The 17380-nt window shown below is 45.9% G+C and overlaps 1 protein-coding gene across 1 annotated transcript in view; it reads right to left on the bottom strand.

Moving 5' to 3' along the window:
* Positions 1-1179: 1179 nt before the first annotated feature.
* LOC8025060 (phospholipid-transporting ATPase ID) overlaps positions 1180-17380 on the bottom strand; it is a 95117-nt gene continuing 78916 nt past the window's right edge. Inside the window, exons 18-23 of the mRNA XM_029973213.4 lie at positions 16261-16529; positions 13736-13919; positions 11959-12182; positions 11232-11315; positions 10126-10371; positions 1180-7627 (exon numbers count right to left, since the gene is read on the bottom strand). Of these exons, the coding sequence (XP_029829073.1) occupies positions 7115-7627; positions 10126-10371; positions 11232-11315; positions 11959-12182; positions 13736-13919; positions 16261-16529 (1520 nt within the window). The 3' untranslated portion in view covers positions 1180-7114. The remainder of the gene's footprint in view (positions 7628-10125; positions 10372-11231; positions 11316-11958; positions 12183-13735; positions 13920-16260; positions 16530-17380) is intronic.

Genomic DNA, 17380 nt, shown 5'->3' with positions numbered 1-17380 from the left:
TGACAGCTGCTAACTTGAGCCCAAACGAGTCTGGTAACACGCTACAATGCAATAAACAGTCGCTGCACATTGATTGCAACTGTTGCACACTGCACATAGTCTCAGACGGGGTTAAAGGGATGGTGAACCGAAATTGGGTTTTCAGAGAATGATGCAGAAGCGGTAGGCGAGACTCTACAATCTTTACAGCACCACTCGCACGGTGATATCTCGATGGACGGCCATATTTTTGGACAAAAAAGGTCTAGATTAAACGAGGCCGACGAGGCACATGACGTCAACATGTCTCGTTTCCTCCTCTCTTCGCTTCGCCCCCTCAAGGCAGCGAGGCGGAAAAGCCCACGAGGCCCGTTTCCTCTCCTCCTTGACTCTTCTCGGAGAAACGACGTCAACATACCTGTCAAATGCGCCTCCTTTTTTTAGAAAAATACCGTCATTCGTTCGAGATATCGCAGTACGAGTGATGTTTTGGTGTTCGTAGCATCCCGTTTCACGCTTTTGCTGCCCTGTTTTGTGGTATCCAGATTTCGGTTCAGCATCCCTTTAAGAGCAATTGGTAGAAGTCTCAGTTGTCCGACCTCCAGTGGGAGCTTGCTATTGTTAACGCTCCGGCGTCTCAAGAGTCCACGCGCAGGCAGTGCGGTGCGGAGGAGGCAGCCACAAACTGGTACTTTCCCCGTGTCTGATAGGTCTAGCCAAGTGGTATCCTGAACAGTCCAAGCCCGAGTGCAAACTACATTCAGCATGCAACTTTGGACCACATCATGTGGAGGTGCACGAAAATGAACAGGGTTAGACATCCCGTCATCCGGGAGGTGACAACTCCATAGCAATGGTACTCTCTTCTCAAGAGCACAGACTCAACCACGCAGAAGAAACTAGTCCAGGTAGCTGCAGATGCCGCCAGGGCCCAAGGGCTCCTGGCCGCCTTCCAAGGGGCGGCAGTGATGACTGACTGGACTTCCGGTCGGTTGCACCAGCCGTCAACACCACCTTTGGGCAAATAAAAGATTGTTCGTTCATTCAGGCAGTGCACGAAGGACGAGCACATGCTAGAGGCTGGACATTCGAAAAAGACGCTCCGCCATATTCATCCCGTCTACGACCACGGAAGTTTTACAGCGTCGGGCGAAAACGGCACGTCTGCACCGCTTCGACGACAAAAAGAAACAACACAAGGACATTGAGATTTTATCATCTCTCGCGATATTGTTTTATTCCAGTTTTCTCGTGGTAGCCTGTCCCGCTAACAGCGACAATGATGCGGAGGTACACGCGTGTTTCCCCTCCTCCAAAGCCTCTATTTTCAATGTAAGTCTGTTGACAGCCGACTCTTGCAGAACGATCGGCCATGTTCGTGACCTTGACACCTAAGGCACTCCATTGCACGATGATGGGACAAGCCTCCATGCACACTGCTAGAACGAGGACGACAAAAATAGGCGCTCGTGGCAGGAACGTCGTCGGAAAATAAAAGCTCGAAAAGGTATGCTGTGTGCGAGCGGTCTTGCACACGAAACCGTTGCGGAATCCAACTGCTTAGAGAAGATATGCACCGTCGAGCCCTTTGATAACAAACTAACGTCGCACCGGGTGCGTAAAAGACTGCGGTCCAGTTCGTATGGAACTCGCATAAATATTCATATTTGACAACAGAAATGGTACAAGACTCAAAAACCCCCGAGACTGCAGGTAACGACACACACGCTCGGAAGTTAGACTTTTGAGTGTGTGTGTCATTACCTGCAGTCTCAAGGTTTTTGAATCATGTTTCATGTAAACTAGCTCGTTTGTGCCCTAATATTTATTCCAGAAATGGTATAGTTCTGAAAAGTCTTGGATTGCAAAAATGAGCCTTTAGAAAAGATTTGAGACTAATTATTCCCTTTCTGGTTAGTTCCGTCTTGAAATCCTACAAACCATTGTAAAAACTAACAAAAAACATGTTTGATTTATACAATTTCAAAATAACGTTTGAAGAGGACAGTTCAGACCTATGTTTGTTATTTTTTTACTTTAATAAAACATGTGGCTGAATAGAGGACATTCCAGGAAAGCTGCAAATTTTCAGTTGCTTCAAGTAAAGACAAACCTGCTGCAACAAAATTAAGTTTTCTTTCGCCAGGTAGGACTTTTTCTATTCAGTACTACCTCATAGCTGTCGCTTCTCAAATTTGTTGAAATCAAAATCAGCCAGTCTTCAACTCTTCCCAACAATGAGATCCCAACTTCACAAAAAATTAAACCAATCCATCCAAACTATCCGCGCAAAAAAAAAAAAAAAAAAGATAAACATTTTGCACAACAGTCAAGTTCGTTATTAACAGGGCTCACTTCTTCATTGCTGCTGAGGTTCTTTTGCGAAACCCAGGTACACCAGTCTTAAAAAAGTATTTTTTTTGCAGCAACCTTCAACCTCCTTTGAAAACAAAGATTAAAAAGCATGTGTAAATATCGGTACAAAAGAAAAATGCAACACAGAATCGAAATTCACACACATACAAGCACACACCCGTTTTCCGTTCTACAAATGTGGCGTTTCGCCACCGCTGTCATCGGCTTGACCGATCACTAGGGATCGGGTTCGCCAAGCGATCGGGTCCTACAAGTGCAAGAGGGCACCTTACAAAAACCTGCGGTCGCGAGGCGCTGTCTTCCGAGAAGTGCGTGTACAAATATGGCAGAAAAATATGGGGAGGTCTGGTGGCAAAGCAGCAGTGACAGGAGAGCGAGTACCAAAAACAAGAAAAGCTGGTGTGACCATAATTGTTTTTCCTCCTTCCCATTTAAAAAAAGAAAAGCAATGTCGCGATAACAAAAGTTATGTTCGCAAAGTCGCAAAACAAGAGCACCAAGCGTGTAAACACAAAAAATACAAATAAGCATGGTTGTGGTCAGTGGGCTGGTGGATATGCAGTGTTGTCGTTTGCCAAGTTTTTCGTGGGCTGCGTGAACCAAGTACATGTCGGCAGAAAAAAAGGCATAAAAAATGGGTGAAAGTACAAACTAATGTAGCGAGAGAATCGAGCACAGAAGCAGTAGTAGATATGCTAGTGGTACAATGTATCAATAAACAAACTATGCACAATGCTAGTGATCTGAAAACGGACAAGATGACACTTCAACAAGCTTAATCACCGGGTGAAAATGGAGAACAAATTCGTCGTGTCAACACAAAACACACTGACAATCGACTGAAAACTCTGCAAACCAGACGGGACATCCTTCAGGGCGTCGTGGCAGTTCAAGCCGAGACTGAAAGAGTTTCCGTTTGCGTTGGTCAACTAAAACTTGCTCCGACTTCTTCCTTAGCCTACCTACTAAAGCGGACGTAAGAAATCATAGTACAATAAAAATGGTTGCACAGTCTCGCAGTGTAAAAGTACTGTGCTAAGGTATCGTTGCAAACTGCTGTTACGAGCAAAAACAAGTTATAAAAAAGTCACGAGGCAAATTGCCCGAAGTGGCAAAGAAAACCTTCGACTCAAAGCTTTTGTTCCAATGTGATAGTAACACTGAACAAGATGTGGCTATTCCACATGAAGGAAAAAAAAAAAATGCAGTACGAGTATTGTTTCACCTCCCACAAGCGTTGCTACAGGTATCGGCAAACAAAAGTTTCTAGATTTCCGGTACTAGCGATTTTTCTTTTTCTTCTAACCTGCGAGGAAAAGCAATTCAGTTGGTTGCAAGGAACTCTTGAAAACCGAGCTAGTAGGCCATTAAAAGCTTCTCAGGTGTTGGCCTGCACAACCAAAATGAAGGTCATTAAAATCTCAGGTGTTGGCCTGCACAAACAAAATGACTTTTCAACAGTACTGGACAAAAGCAAGTTTTGAAATGCACGGTTACGTCTTCCAAGGATGACAAAAATTGGCCCTTCGGCAACTACTAGTGTATATTCCGTTTTGCCCTTAACTTGGATCGCAGTCAACATCGGAGTCTATACATACAAGCACAACAATAAATATAGTTGAAAAATCATTAATTGTTTTAGGACACAATTTAGAAGTGTCCACAATCCCCGACACCTCCTTGTCAAATATAAATGCTCGATTCAAGCCCCAGCTATTCAAAAACACAAAGAAATAAGCATCAAAGACCCCCCTTAAAACATGAAGAAACTTGGAAGTTGAACTCTTTGAATTTCTTTGTCAAGTACCACTCGCTTGGGGAGGTCTTAACAATGTACTTGAGAACCAATTTCAGTAAACTTGGCATTGTTGTTTTTAAGCAATAACTAAACTGTATACTAAGGCTTTACATTCTGCCCTAAACTTGATATAAATATGAAATAATGAACTGCAACTTGCGAGTAATTATCGTTTCTTCGCTTCGTCTTAAAAAGAAATCACAAAAGACCTATACGAAATTACCTAATTAAGAGATTGTACGTCATTTGTTTGTGAAAATACATTTTAAATTTGACTACAGACAAAGTTTAAGGGTTCTTATTCCCCTCTTTAATAGGCTTTGCAGCAGCCCATGTAAGGGCAGAACAGAGTACTGCTATGCAGAGAGCAAGTCGTCTGCTTCTTGCGCAGGAGTTGCGGCGACGTCAGAACGATGCCGAGCTCCGACTGGCTTCGATTAAAAGGATAGTGGGTAGACCTCGATACCCACTATTTTTTTCAATCGGCCCATAAGAGCCCGACGTTCTGACATCGTCACAACCCTTGTGCACGAAGCCGACAAACTTGCGCTCCGCATAAAACTTGATAGACTCCCAACAAGGTTAACAAAGCCTGCAGCTTGGGTACAAACCTGCAAATCTGAATAGCTTCTTTCGAGATGCAGGTACACTGAATTCCTCGTGCGACAGTGCTGCAACGAGAAAGACGATTCTGGCAGTTGTGTCGCCGTTAAATATGGCCGTGCCCTCCCACCCTCCAATGCTCGGCTACCGAGTTTTGGACGTTCGACTGATCGAATAGGGAACAGTCGTGACTTTTTTTGTTACGCACTAAATGCATCTCGTCCGTCCGACATCTTTGTCAATGTGTAGTGTGTACGGTTTGAAAGCAAACACTTGTAAAGGCGCAGAATTCCCCCAAAACTTCCTTTGTTAAGTGCCCAAACGGGACACGCATGTCGCAAAATAGTTTCTATGGAAAAAACATTTTTAGCGTAATATTTCGACACATTGACTTGAAATGGACACATGTTCTGGAATCGCTCCTAGTGACACTTGACTCCCCAAAAATATATTCTTTAGGTGCCTGCATTGCTGAGGTATGTCGCAAACATTCAAAATTAACCTCATTAACTAAACATTTCTTTTTACATACATGTTCTATGTAGACACTTTAAAAACAACATTTTTTGAGTTTGGTGTTCCTTTAACTACCTAGGGAGGCCTGAGCTACAACTTCTTGAAACCGAGCTGCGACGTACTCAACCCTGTCACGAATCGTAGCTAACCTACTTAAGGCATGACTGCGCCGGAGTCCGGAGACAAAATAGTGAACGTGTTAACAAACGGCATGGCAGACGACGCGGTTCTCCCTCGTGCCAGCCACGTAAAAACATGTCGTCGGCATTAAAATTTCGTAAGCCTTAAATGCAAGCTCCAAGCGACTAAACCCAGTTGGTTTTGTCAGGCCGCAGACGTTGAGGACATTGCAATACGAGGGCAACAATTCGCTTTCTGCTTCCGCCATCTGTTCTGCAGTTGTCTTACTGCAATGAACACGCGCAAAAGTGCAATCATTAAAAAAATAAGCAACTGCAAGCACTTGACACTGTCCAAAATGCTCCGTCGCTTTCCGGTTATTTGTGGACACAAAGACTGCCCCACGGTAGGACCTATTTCCTGCTACTCCAATCTGCAAGCGTGTGCACTGCATTTGTTTCGGCGCTAAACTAAGAAAAGCAGCAGTTGTAAACCCGAGAAAGTGGCAAAAACCTATTCTCACAGCGCTGCGTGTTCCGCAAACCAGAAGTTTAGGAAACCGAGCCACTGCACGGTACGCTACCTTTCGCTCTCTTTCGGCCCGGACGTTGGACACCTCTGCTCCGTAAGGATTCACTTTCGTCGTCACAATATCACACGGCAAAGGATGTCAATTCACTTCTTGAGTTGCAAAAAAAAAGCAATAGGACAAAAATTATATATATCCCAAAGCCGATAACCTTTTTGAATAATGACCATGCTGACAGTGTTGCAAATGAAATACGCTCCTCAACACTCGCATTGACCTCGGCTCAGGAACGTGCCTCATACTTCATTTGAAACATTCTCGTCTTTGCACAACTGGCGTTGCTGCAACTTTCACAGCGGTGCCGCCAAACACGCGGCTCGAGAAGCGCCCAATCGTGTCTCGTCGACGAAAACGAAGACTGCAAGTCGTACGACTAAGTTACAGACAATGAAATGAAACACAACCTTCACACTCATTCCGCGCTGTGCGGAGATTAGCTCGAAGCTTCCAATCGGTCCCTTCCCAGTTGCCATGACAACTGTGTCAATGCCACTCGACTCGTTCACTGTTCAGGTCCTTCCACACAGCAGCGTTCGACTACGTTACATTGCAATATGACTGCATGTCACCGGCACATCCATACTTTGTACACCATGTGGCAAGTTACTCCTTGAATCGGTTAGGCTTGGTGTTGTTTTTTTTTTGGAGGGGGGGGAGGGGTTAGGTTATTGAGATGGGTGTGAAGGAGGGAGTGGGCTGGGATCATTTCGGGGGGTCGTCTGACCCTGAAACCTTCCCTTCTGACTACACCACTGCCACGCTTCATATTAAGCACAGATGTCCCGGCATCTGCCAGTCGTAACTTGATGTTAAACACAGCCAAACGTAGTCTAGCGGTACTGCGTAAAAGCACCTTTAAGTGGCACCTGGGATCACTCCTGAGGATTCACAAAAAAAAAATATTAAAAAACGGCGCCGTCAAATGTTAAAAACTGACGGTAACCAAACTGCCGCAGGAAGGGGACTCGTCTCTTTGTTCGAAACACTTTCCCCGGCCGAACCTACGACTGGGGGACAGCCCTCTGCACGGTGACGTCGACAACAACAACAACAACAACAAACGGCGCAAGGGCCCACCATGGCTCGCACGGCACGCCAAGCACCGCATCGCGTCGGAAGACACCGGCCGCAAACTACGCCGTCGGCTCGTCGGGCTGGTTGGGCAACGCCGGTGGCACGTGCAGCGAGTTGCTCCAGTTACCGCCCGACCGTGCGCGCCGCATGATCTTTCCACTCATGATCAGCCTGCCGAAGCCCTCCTGGTGCGCAAAGGCATAACCAGAGCGCACCGATCGGCGTCTGCTCCCCTGCCGCACGCTCGTGGCGCGCCCCAAACCGCTCTCCGGGGCGCCCTCGCGCCGCAGGCGGCGGGCGCGGCGCTGCTTGAGTCGCACCCGGTCCGAGAGGGTGGGGAACACGTCGACGTAGAAGAAGCGGAAGGCGATGACGGGAAGCAGCAGCAGCGCGACGGTGAGGAACGCGACGAACCAGAACTGGGCCGACCCCAGGGTCATGCGCAGAGAGCCAAGGAACATGTTGCCCACAATGTCCGAGTTGATCAGGAGGGTCATGGCGAGGTAGAAGGCTACCGATCCCCAGATGACAACGTGGTTGAAGACCGTCCAGTAGGACGTGTCCAGGGCTATCTGCAATGGCCGAGAAACGCACGCAGCCTCTCAGTCTCGTCGGAGCAAATCCCTCGAATGTAGCCAAACATGTTTATAAAAGACGCCTGTGCATCTGTTTCGCTATGCAGCATGCACGAGTCAAATCACTATGATTAGAGCCAATAAACTAGCTACGTTTGTGGGCACTGCTATTTTGATGCCATAGTTACAATTAGAAAATGCAACTCCTTAAACCGAAATTTTGAGCTTACAAAACAAGACTGGACGGATAGGCGGGGACGCAGCAAAACCCAAGAACATCACTCGTACAGCAAAATCTCCACGGCTCGGCGTATTTTTTAAAAAGAAATGGGCGATTGAACACAGCCGACGAGGCCCTCGAGACAATTCACGTCAACGATTCTCATTCCCTCTTCTCCTCGCTACTTCCCGTCGAGCTGGTGAACTGAAGCGAGGAGGAGAGAAGCGAGGCCGCTTTCCTTCATTCTCAAATATTCCAGGAGGACAATGACGTCATAGCCCTCGCTTGATCGCGCCCTTCTTTTTCAAAAATACGGCCATCAGTTTGAGATGTCGATGTAGGAGTGATGTTTTGGAGTTCGTAGCGTCCCGTTCAATGCTTCTGCAGCCTCATTTTGCAAAATCCAAATGTCGGTTCAGTATCCCTTTAAACAATATGGCGCCAGAAGGCTCAGGCAATGTTGTTATCAGGGTGTTGGAACGAAATGTTTTTCGTTCCGTTTTCATTTTCGTTCCATACAAAAAAGTTCCGTTCCGTTTCCTCTCCGGAACGAAAAAATAATGCTCCGTAACGGTTCGTAACGGTTTCTTTCTATAAAAAAAAAATCACAGCAAAAATTAAAAGGAACGTAACGTTTATTTTTACACAAAAATAGATAATTCAGGTGCTCTAGAGGGATCCGCGGAAACGACATTGCTTCTGAGATCATGTTCATTGCCTTGAGAATGAGATCATGATCAAGGCACCGAGCATGATCTCAGAAGCAGCACGTCATCAAGTGTGCTCGGTGAAAGGCAAGTCCGATAAAATAAATTTCAGCGCCGAGAAGGCCCTGAAGGCCCATAGGGATGAAGAAGTACATTTTGCAACAGAGTCTCAGACTGCCGTATCCGTAGAAAAACAAAAGATGGACTTCTACAACGCCGGGTCACAAACTTCCCGCGCTTGCCGTGATCTGTTGTCTGTCTGTGTCGTCCGAAGAAAGCATGGAGGGAGAGGGCGCAAGAGCCAAGGAGAGCATTGCGAGCGTGTGAAGGCGTCGCGCCACCGCGCTCTCATTGGTGGGAAGCAATGATGCCTTGCGTCATGTTTTTTGTTTCTCGTAGTAGTTTTTGTCTTTGTTTTTGCTATGCTTGTTCGCCCGGAGTTTAGACGCGGGGGCGATGCTTGTTTTCTCTTTAATTATGGTACAAACCAACGGCAGTCTCTTCGCTGCGTGAAACGAATTACTGAAATACCTGATATTTTTCCTTGAACCGAAAACCGATAAGAAAATTTTTCGGTTTCACTCCGGAACAAAATAATAAATAACGTTTCGATTACGTTTCCGTTCCGCCAAAAAATATTGTTTTTTTCGTTTTTCGTTTTTGGTTTTCGTTTCGTTCCGATACCCTGGTTGTTATGCTACGTCGTGGATAGTTCTCACATTTCCAGGGGCGGAAGACCGTTTCTCATGATTTCAGATAAAGCTTTGCATAATTGGCAACAATAATTTTAAGCACCAAAATGGACGAAGCGTTGTTACTTCGAGGCCTGGCTCTTTTTGTGGATCTAGCTACGTCCTGCGGAAGGCGATTGTTAATGGGGAGGTGAGAGGTTACTAAGCATGTCACCGACATGCTTGCAATCCTGGACAGCCTGTCGTTTCAGGCCTAAATGTTATCCACAGCACATTTTCTGGCCCCCTTTCATAGACTGTCATGATTGGCTTAACTGTGCCCTTGCAGGAAAATCGACATAAGGGCATCGCTAAACAGTTGCACCATGGCTGACATCTGTTATAATGCTAGCTTGCCACTTAATGAAACCTTGTCACTTATAGCATCGCCTTGCTTCTTATTATGTCATCGTGCCTCTTATTGTCATCTGTTTCAATAAGATGATATCATGTCATATTGCTACCTATTATCACGTGGCAACATTGCATCATATCGCCACTTACTGTCATATTGCCACTTACTGAGTCGCATTGCCACATACTGTCACACTGCCACATATTGTGTCACTTGCTCATAGTGTGTCATATAGCCACCTGTTGTAATGTATCCCGGGCGAAGCTCAAGCCACGACACCGAGGAGCGCACATTGCTATATATTGTGTCACATTGCCACTTACTATGTCACACTATCGCATATTGTCATCCTGCCACTTATTGTGTCACACTACCCCTTATTGTGTCATCTTGCCATTTACTGCCACCAGTTTCCAGATGACAACTATGGCCCTAGACCGAAGTGTCACAAAGCCAGTGAGCAAATACCAGCACTGCCTCACCTGCGCGTTGACCACGATGACGAGGATGGTGGAGACGGCCGTGCCGAGGAGCTGCTGCCCGTCCAGGTTGACGCCGTCTGGTGCGATGCTGTTGCTGAACGCTCCGTAGGGCACGAAGAAGAGCACAAACGACGACACCACCCCGTGGGCCACACTCTTCAAAAACTCCACTTTGTTGAACAGCAAGTTCAGGTGGCCCGGCGCATACAGCTTCGGGTAGCGCATTGAGTTGGTGTCGCTCACATCCTGAAATGCCGCCGCCGCCGCCACGCGTAGATGAGTCGTCTCAGTGTGCCACAGGAATCAAAGCAAAATGCCAAATTACGGTGGCTGGCGTGCATTTATAACTGGTGCATTTAGCATCCTATAGACAATTCTAATAAAGTGAGAGTATGGTGGCTGGCGTGCATATCTGACTGGTGCATTTAGTGTCCTATAGACCATTCTACCAGGGTGAGGAGAGAGAAATTAGCCTTCATGTTTGGGCAGTTCCAGCAGCACTGCCCACCAAAACTGCCCAAACGATGAGAATGGCACGTGCCCTTTCCCTGTTCTATGCCAACGAAATGGCAGAAAATGTCTGTGAAGGACAATCATTTTGCCGTCTGCTATCGGGAGTGGGCGCATGCCCTTTCCCTATTTTAAAACCAACGATTTTGTAGGATTGCCTGGATGTACGTAGGTGGCGCTGCACGTAGGTGGCGCTGCAGTCAAACAAACTGGCGCCTTCCAAAGAACCCTTACTGAAATGGTCTATGCTGCCTATGCATCATAACTGGTCACGAAGTGGCTACAAATGACATCATGGGAGTCGGTGCGTCATGCTGTCAGATGTCGCAATCTTGGCAGTTGGCCGTAGAAGTTAAACCAAAAAGTATGAGCGACTGCAAGTGTTGCTGTCGTCGTGGCATCCAAACTCCTGGCTGCCAAAGTTTTTATGGACTGTCAAGCTAAGGGTCGTACTTGTGGCGCCGTCTCTCCGTCAACGCAGCCAGCATTCAGTCAGAAGCAAACGATGCAGTAACAGTGCTTGTCGTGCGTATCGGGAGATGGCGCCACAAGCAATGGACACTTCAAAATGCAGTTTTTGGGAGAGTCCCACCCACCTGGTCAAAGACTCCCAGCGCCAGCACTGGTAAGGATGTGTAGAAGACATTGTAGAAAGAGATGAATACTGGGTCGTAGAGGGTCTGTGTAAAAACGTGAGTCATTGTGTTATTATCACAAAAGCTCGTGGTTTCAGCATACATGGTGCTTGTCTAAGACAGAGGTTACAAATAAAAACTGTGAATTTTCCAAACTTGGGAATTCTGCAAATAATATGTTAAGTGCCCGATTTGACTGGACAAACGCCCATATGTCTAGATTAACCCAGCTTTCAGTGGAAGTGGGGTGGGTGCCACCCCGGTATTTTACGCTATGATATTTGTCTAGTGCTAGGCACTAGCTAAACTGCCCTTTATGGAAATTCGGCTACTACTAAGCACAAGCCAAATGAACTTTTATGCAAATTTGGCTGGTAATATAATATGCACTGGCCAAATGGCATTTTAGAGTAATTTGGCCAGTACTATGCACTGACCAAATGGTCTTCTAGGGAATTTTGGGTAGTTGTGTGCACTGACCAAATTGCCCCTCATGCCAATTTGGCTAGTACTGTGCACTGGCCAAAACGAATGATGACATTAGGCCAGCACTACAAACTCACCAAACTGTCTATGAAACTTCTTCTACTATTCATGGACCAAATTGCCTTTTAAGACAGTTCAGATTTTAAGCCGGATCAATCTTCATGCAACCACCAGTCTGAATACCACCGAACGGGTTCCTCACCTGTGCAGAGAAGCCGCAGAAGAAGGCGAACCAGAAGTGGCACAGGGTGAAGGCGAAGTTCTTGTAGAAAAAATAGCGCAGAAAGCGGCACATGCGCAGGTACGACCAGCGCCCGTGCACCAGCAAGAGGCGCTCCAGGAACCGGAATTGGGCGAGGGAGAAATCCGACGCCAACACTGCCTGCATGCCCTCCTGGCCACTGATGCCCACACCGATGTGGGCCACTGTAAACAGCGAGCACACAGAGTTACTGCAGCCCTTGGCTGGTGCAAAATACGCTTCATTCCAGATTTCGTGCATGCCAGCTGATCAAACCCTTGCCCCACTGTCTATGGCACTGACCATCTTCGCCTCGTGCTATGAATTGCAATAGCATTCGTCTAGGACAACCTCAAAAACAACGTCTAAGACAACGTCGAGGACGACGCCTAAGATGACATTACGGACGACGTCCTAAAAGACAGCATCAAAGACGACGTCTAGGGTGATCTCTAGGGCGATCGCAAGGACAATCTCAAGGACGTCTAGAATGACCTCTAGAGCAATCTTAAGAATGACCTCTAGGATGGCATAAAGGATGACATCCTAAAGGACGCATACCTCAAAAACGACACCTAGGACGACCTCTAGAACAATGTCAAGGTCGTCAGGTCCTTCAAAGAGGGTGCAAATGTGAAGGAGTGTGAGAATGTGAGCTGAAATGGTCTACTGCACATTACGAGGCCAGAAATTTGGGGGGTTAGCTAAAGAATGTTATCGCATTAAAAGTTCTTGAAGTTTCACAGTAGAACCTCGAAGTTAAACCCGGAGGCAGTGCAATACCGCCGTGATCAGCGGTATTGCGCTGCCCCCAGGATCAAAGCAAATTTCTCACCATGTGCGTATGCATATTTTATGTACCATATTTTCCAGTGTATACTGTCACGAATGACAATTGATGAGGCGATGAAAGCTGAAACAAACTAAGCGTTTAATGGGGCGAACTCGTGCCCAAAACAAAATAGAGAAAGGCTAGCGCCGCAGGTGTCGATGGCGGCGTGGCAGCAGGATCAAGCGCTAGGGCAAGACTGACTCCGGCTCGCCATGCGGAGCCCCTTTTGTACATGCGAATGCTTCTGGAACTACCGGTATAGGTTCGGCGCGTAGAGCATTCTAACCTCAAATAAACAACAGGGTTCTCGAATTTACTAGAATGCAACAGTTACAGACATAATAAAAAGGTACTTCCACTGCCAGGAATTGAACCATGGCCCTTTGCGTGGGAGCCAAGCACGATAATCTTTCGGCCACGGATGCGCTTCCTCTGTCGCGTGTGGCAATATGTCGCAGTTTTTTCCCAAATTTTTGTCGGTGCGCGTCTTATACAATGATGTCACTTATGTGAATTTTGTTTAGTAACCGTGGGACGAGCTGCAATTTAATATAACCACAATTGTTCTATTTATTGCTTATTTGTTGGCGAGAATATTGAAATTTGCTGCTCTCGCTCGCGTGCATTTCGATTACAATACACACATGCTGCCTTATAAGTGCAGTTTTGCAGCTCCGACCGTACAAAAAATGCAACTCATGCAAAGATGCAACTTTTACGAGAAACCTGAATGTCTATAAAGGATTGCGACTTACGCGATGGCACGACTTATAGACTCGGGACTACGGCAACTTTTCGAGCATGTTTTGGATGATGCAATTTTCGTATTGTATACGTTTTATTCTTTTGGTTCCCATGAAAATGACATCAGAGAGGTGCCATAGCGTAAATGAAAAGCAGACTTACTTTTAATCATGCTGACGTCATTGGCACCGTCGCCAATGGCGAGTGTGACAGCCCGCTTGTGGCGCTTCACCAGGTCCACCACCAGCGCCTTCTGGAGGGGGGTGACTCGGCAGCAAATGACCGCCTTGCAGCGACTCGCCACTTCAAGGAAGAGCAGCTCCAGGTCTTCCTCTAAGGCATGTGCCTGAAAATAGAGGAGCACCTCTAGTTTGAAGGACTTCATCACCATTGGCTCATTTGCGTGGTAATATTTACTCTTTATTAGGGATGGGCAAATATTAGGTTATTACAAATAGCCAGTCAAATTCTGTTTTATTCGGCATTTGCTTCGAATCGAATTTAAGTACACGACAATATTGAATGATTCTACCTTTCCGAATACTCTGGCTTGGATTTTCGGCCAGGTGGCGCAAGCTTCCGACCATTAAAACGATTTCGTGCTCCCAAACTCAGTACACTTGAAATTAAAAATTACAGAACTTCTAACAGCAAATAAGAGCAAATATAAAACTATAGTTTAAACATATCTTGTGGTATTTGTTGCTTGTACTATTCTAACTATTCGATTCAAAATTATTAGGCCAAAATCACTATTCGCTTCGAATTCGATTCGAATCCAAAACCCTCTATTCGCCCATGCCTACTATTTACGCATCCCCCGACTTGTCTGCTCCCAATTAAAAAGCTAAAGCTTTTCTTTTGCTTATGTTACAATTTTATTCTTCCTTTAAGATCAAAAACTTAATTTTGGCTTCCCTGTGTCGTAAAACGTGATAGCACTACACAAGGGAAGATTACAGTCTAAGCTCATTATAACAGACCTGGTTGCAACAGACATTTGGATATAACATACTGATTTGTGAAGTTTGGTTGGTTTTCTTCTACATACCATTGACTCAATTTCATGTCTGCATACAACATACTCCTCTTACAACAGACTGAAATCTTGGTCAAAATCAAGGTCTGTTATAACGAGCTTAGACTGTATTTGTCAAAAGATTGCATAATGCGTAATGTTATCCCGTTAGATTATCATGACAGATGTTAATCTGTCATGATAATCTAACGGGATAATGTTTTTCACAACACAGCAAAATACGACATTTGTCGTTGTGCAACATGATAACCTTTGTCAAGATGACATATTGGGATAACATTTGCCACAACATGACACGGCATGATAACATCTGTCGCGACGTGACAGTGTGATTACATTAGTTATGATAACATAAAATGATAATGTTAGTCGCAATAATTTGATGTAAGATTTGCAATAACACAATATGTGATTGCATTTGTTACAACATATCAATGAAGTGATAACATCTATCACAACGTTTTTGATGCAATAACATTTGTTACGATAATGTAAAATTACAACATTAGTCACAATGATTTAACCCAAGATCTGCCATAACAAATTGTGCACTTGCATTTGTCACAACACTACACAGTGTGATAACATTTACAGTAAACTCTCACTTGAGTGAACTTCAAGGGACCCAAGGAAATAATTAACTTAACTGAAAGTTCACTAAACTGAATACTATATTCACTAGAACATGGAACACCATAGGGCACAGCATATATCAAGTCAAAAGTGTGAAATGCAATTTATGGAGCAATGTACATCGATATATACAAAGTGCATTACAGTTACTACATTGCTTCCTTTCTCATTTTGAAAAAAAAATCTAATTTTAATTTTTACCGGCGCTCTTGAAGCGCATGAAGTAACAAAGGTGTCCTGAGCCCATGTTTTTTTTCACTTCCTCTGGCACAGCTTGTTGCTGTGACAAAGCCATACCGCAACGGCATCGTCCACTGGCTCGAAATATCCCATGCAGAGTTGTTTCCTGTTGGGATTGAACGCAGTTTCTCCTTTAAGCTTAGACTTTTGCTTCACTATCGTTGACAACGTCGACGTGGGCGTTGACAACGTCCAATAGCCTTTGACCGTTGTTCACATGCTGAAGGATTTCAAGCTTGTCTGATAGAGACAACCGCTTTCGTTTTGTCGTACTCATTATTAAAGTGGGTGCACAAACTGCTGTCCTGCCATTGTTACCCAAAACTAAGATGGCCAAACGTAACCGATGCCAGAAAAAAAAACACACCACGTGGTTCGTTTTCGTCTACCGCACCGCTGCTTTGCCTCGGCGGCGCTGTAAACGCCAGCGATGACACGCCGCAGTTGCAGAGGCGGCGGGGCAGCGGGCATCGGCTGTGCTAGCACTGCAGAGCACAAAGCTCCGTTGAACTGATTGCAAAAATAATCCTGGGTCCACCGATCAAATTCGTTGAACTGAAATATTTGCTATTCCGAAATTCGTTTTACTGAAAAATTTTTGCATGGACTGCATAGGAAAACTGCCGGGGATTTTTTTATAAAGTTCGTTATTTTGAAATGTTTGTTGAAACGACATTTGCTCAAGTGAGAGTTTACTGTACCACAAAAAACATTTGTCCCGATTATGCAACACTTGTGGTCACGCAACACGGAGGGGTGAGGAAGGGCGACGCACCAGGCTGTGGCCATTGACGATGAGGGCAAACCCGCCGAAACCTTCTCCCCCTGTCATCTCCCAGCCGGCCTCATCAGGCCCGCCGTCGCTGAAGCGCACCACGGCGCAGTCTCCGGCCCCCCGGCCGTGTGCCACGATGCCCGCTATGCTCTCCCGGAAGGTGCTCAGCTGCTTGAACACTTCGTCACGTTCCGTCCCATCCACGATGAAAATGTCCACCATGTCGTCCGTCAGCAGCTGGCACGAATAGCCGATGTTGATGGCCGTCTCTGCGCATGCCCCGTCCCCCGAATGACCTCCAGTTTTCGCTAAAATTGGTATCCTTGTTTTCTGCAATAGTGGAGTGTGTCCCAAAGCTTTCCCTCCTCTCGTAAACTCAACGGGTAACAGCTCATTTTTTTGTAGAGCGCAGGGTAATAAACCCTTTTCAAAACCCCATCGAGCAGCATTGGCGGACCCCGTTTCTTGGGCACAAAGTGTGCGATTGAATCCGAGTTGTCGCCAAATGATGAAGCACCCCTCGTTTTCGATATGAGCAGTGCCGAGTTTATGTCCAACGTTGATGCAGCTCTCGTGTCCATTACATGCTCAGAGTACGTGCCAGAACAACGGTGGACTCAAATAATTGGCAGAGCAGCCACTAGATAAAGTGCATTTTTGAAAAAAGTCTAATGTCGCCGACCGATTTTTCGGACGCCAGTAATTCGGACATGTTCAATATTTCAGAGCTAAACGAGGAACCGTGACTTACCCGATAGAAACAGTGCATGTTCATGAGCAATGTTTCGGACAGCCTAAAGTCCAAAAGATTTATTTTTCAGAAAAAATCGTCGCGAGCGATCAGCGGGAAACATTACCGAGAAGCCGCCATTCTAGATTGCATGTTAGTTGCACGTGAATTGGCTTTGTTTGGCAGCGCTACTCGAGTACTGTTAAGTCCTACCGCTAGGCAACGCTAGGCTACGGGTTTCTTTTCCTCTAGTTGCGTGTCATTATCCTCATCATTGTTACCATTTCTGCTTTGTTCATTCGCCATTTTGCAGTCGTGGACTGGAGCCTCTCATCTCGTCTCGGTGAATCGTGTTTTTGGACTACGCTGGCTTGGACCCACCATGGCCTC

The sequence above is a fragment of the Ixodes scapularis genome, unplaced genomic scaffold (genome assembly GCF_016920785.2).
Source record: "Ixodes scapularis isolate PalLabHiFi unplaced genomic scaffold, ASM1692078v2 PGA_scaffold11__112_contigs__length_91849675, whole genome shotgun sequence".
Classification (NCBI taxonomy): Eukaryota; Metazoa; Arthropoda; class Arachnida; order Ixodida; family Ixodidae; genus Ixodes; species Ixodes scapularis.
Note: the sequence above shows the minus strand (reverse complement) of the source record. Positions and strands in the feature narration are given on the sequence as shown.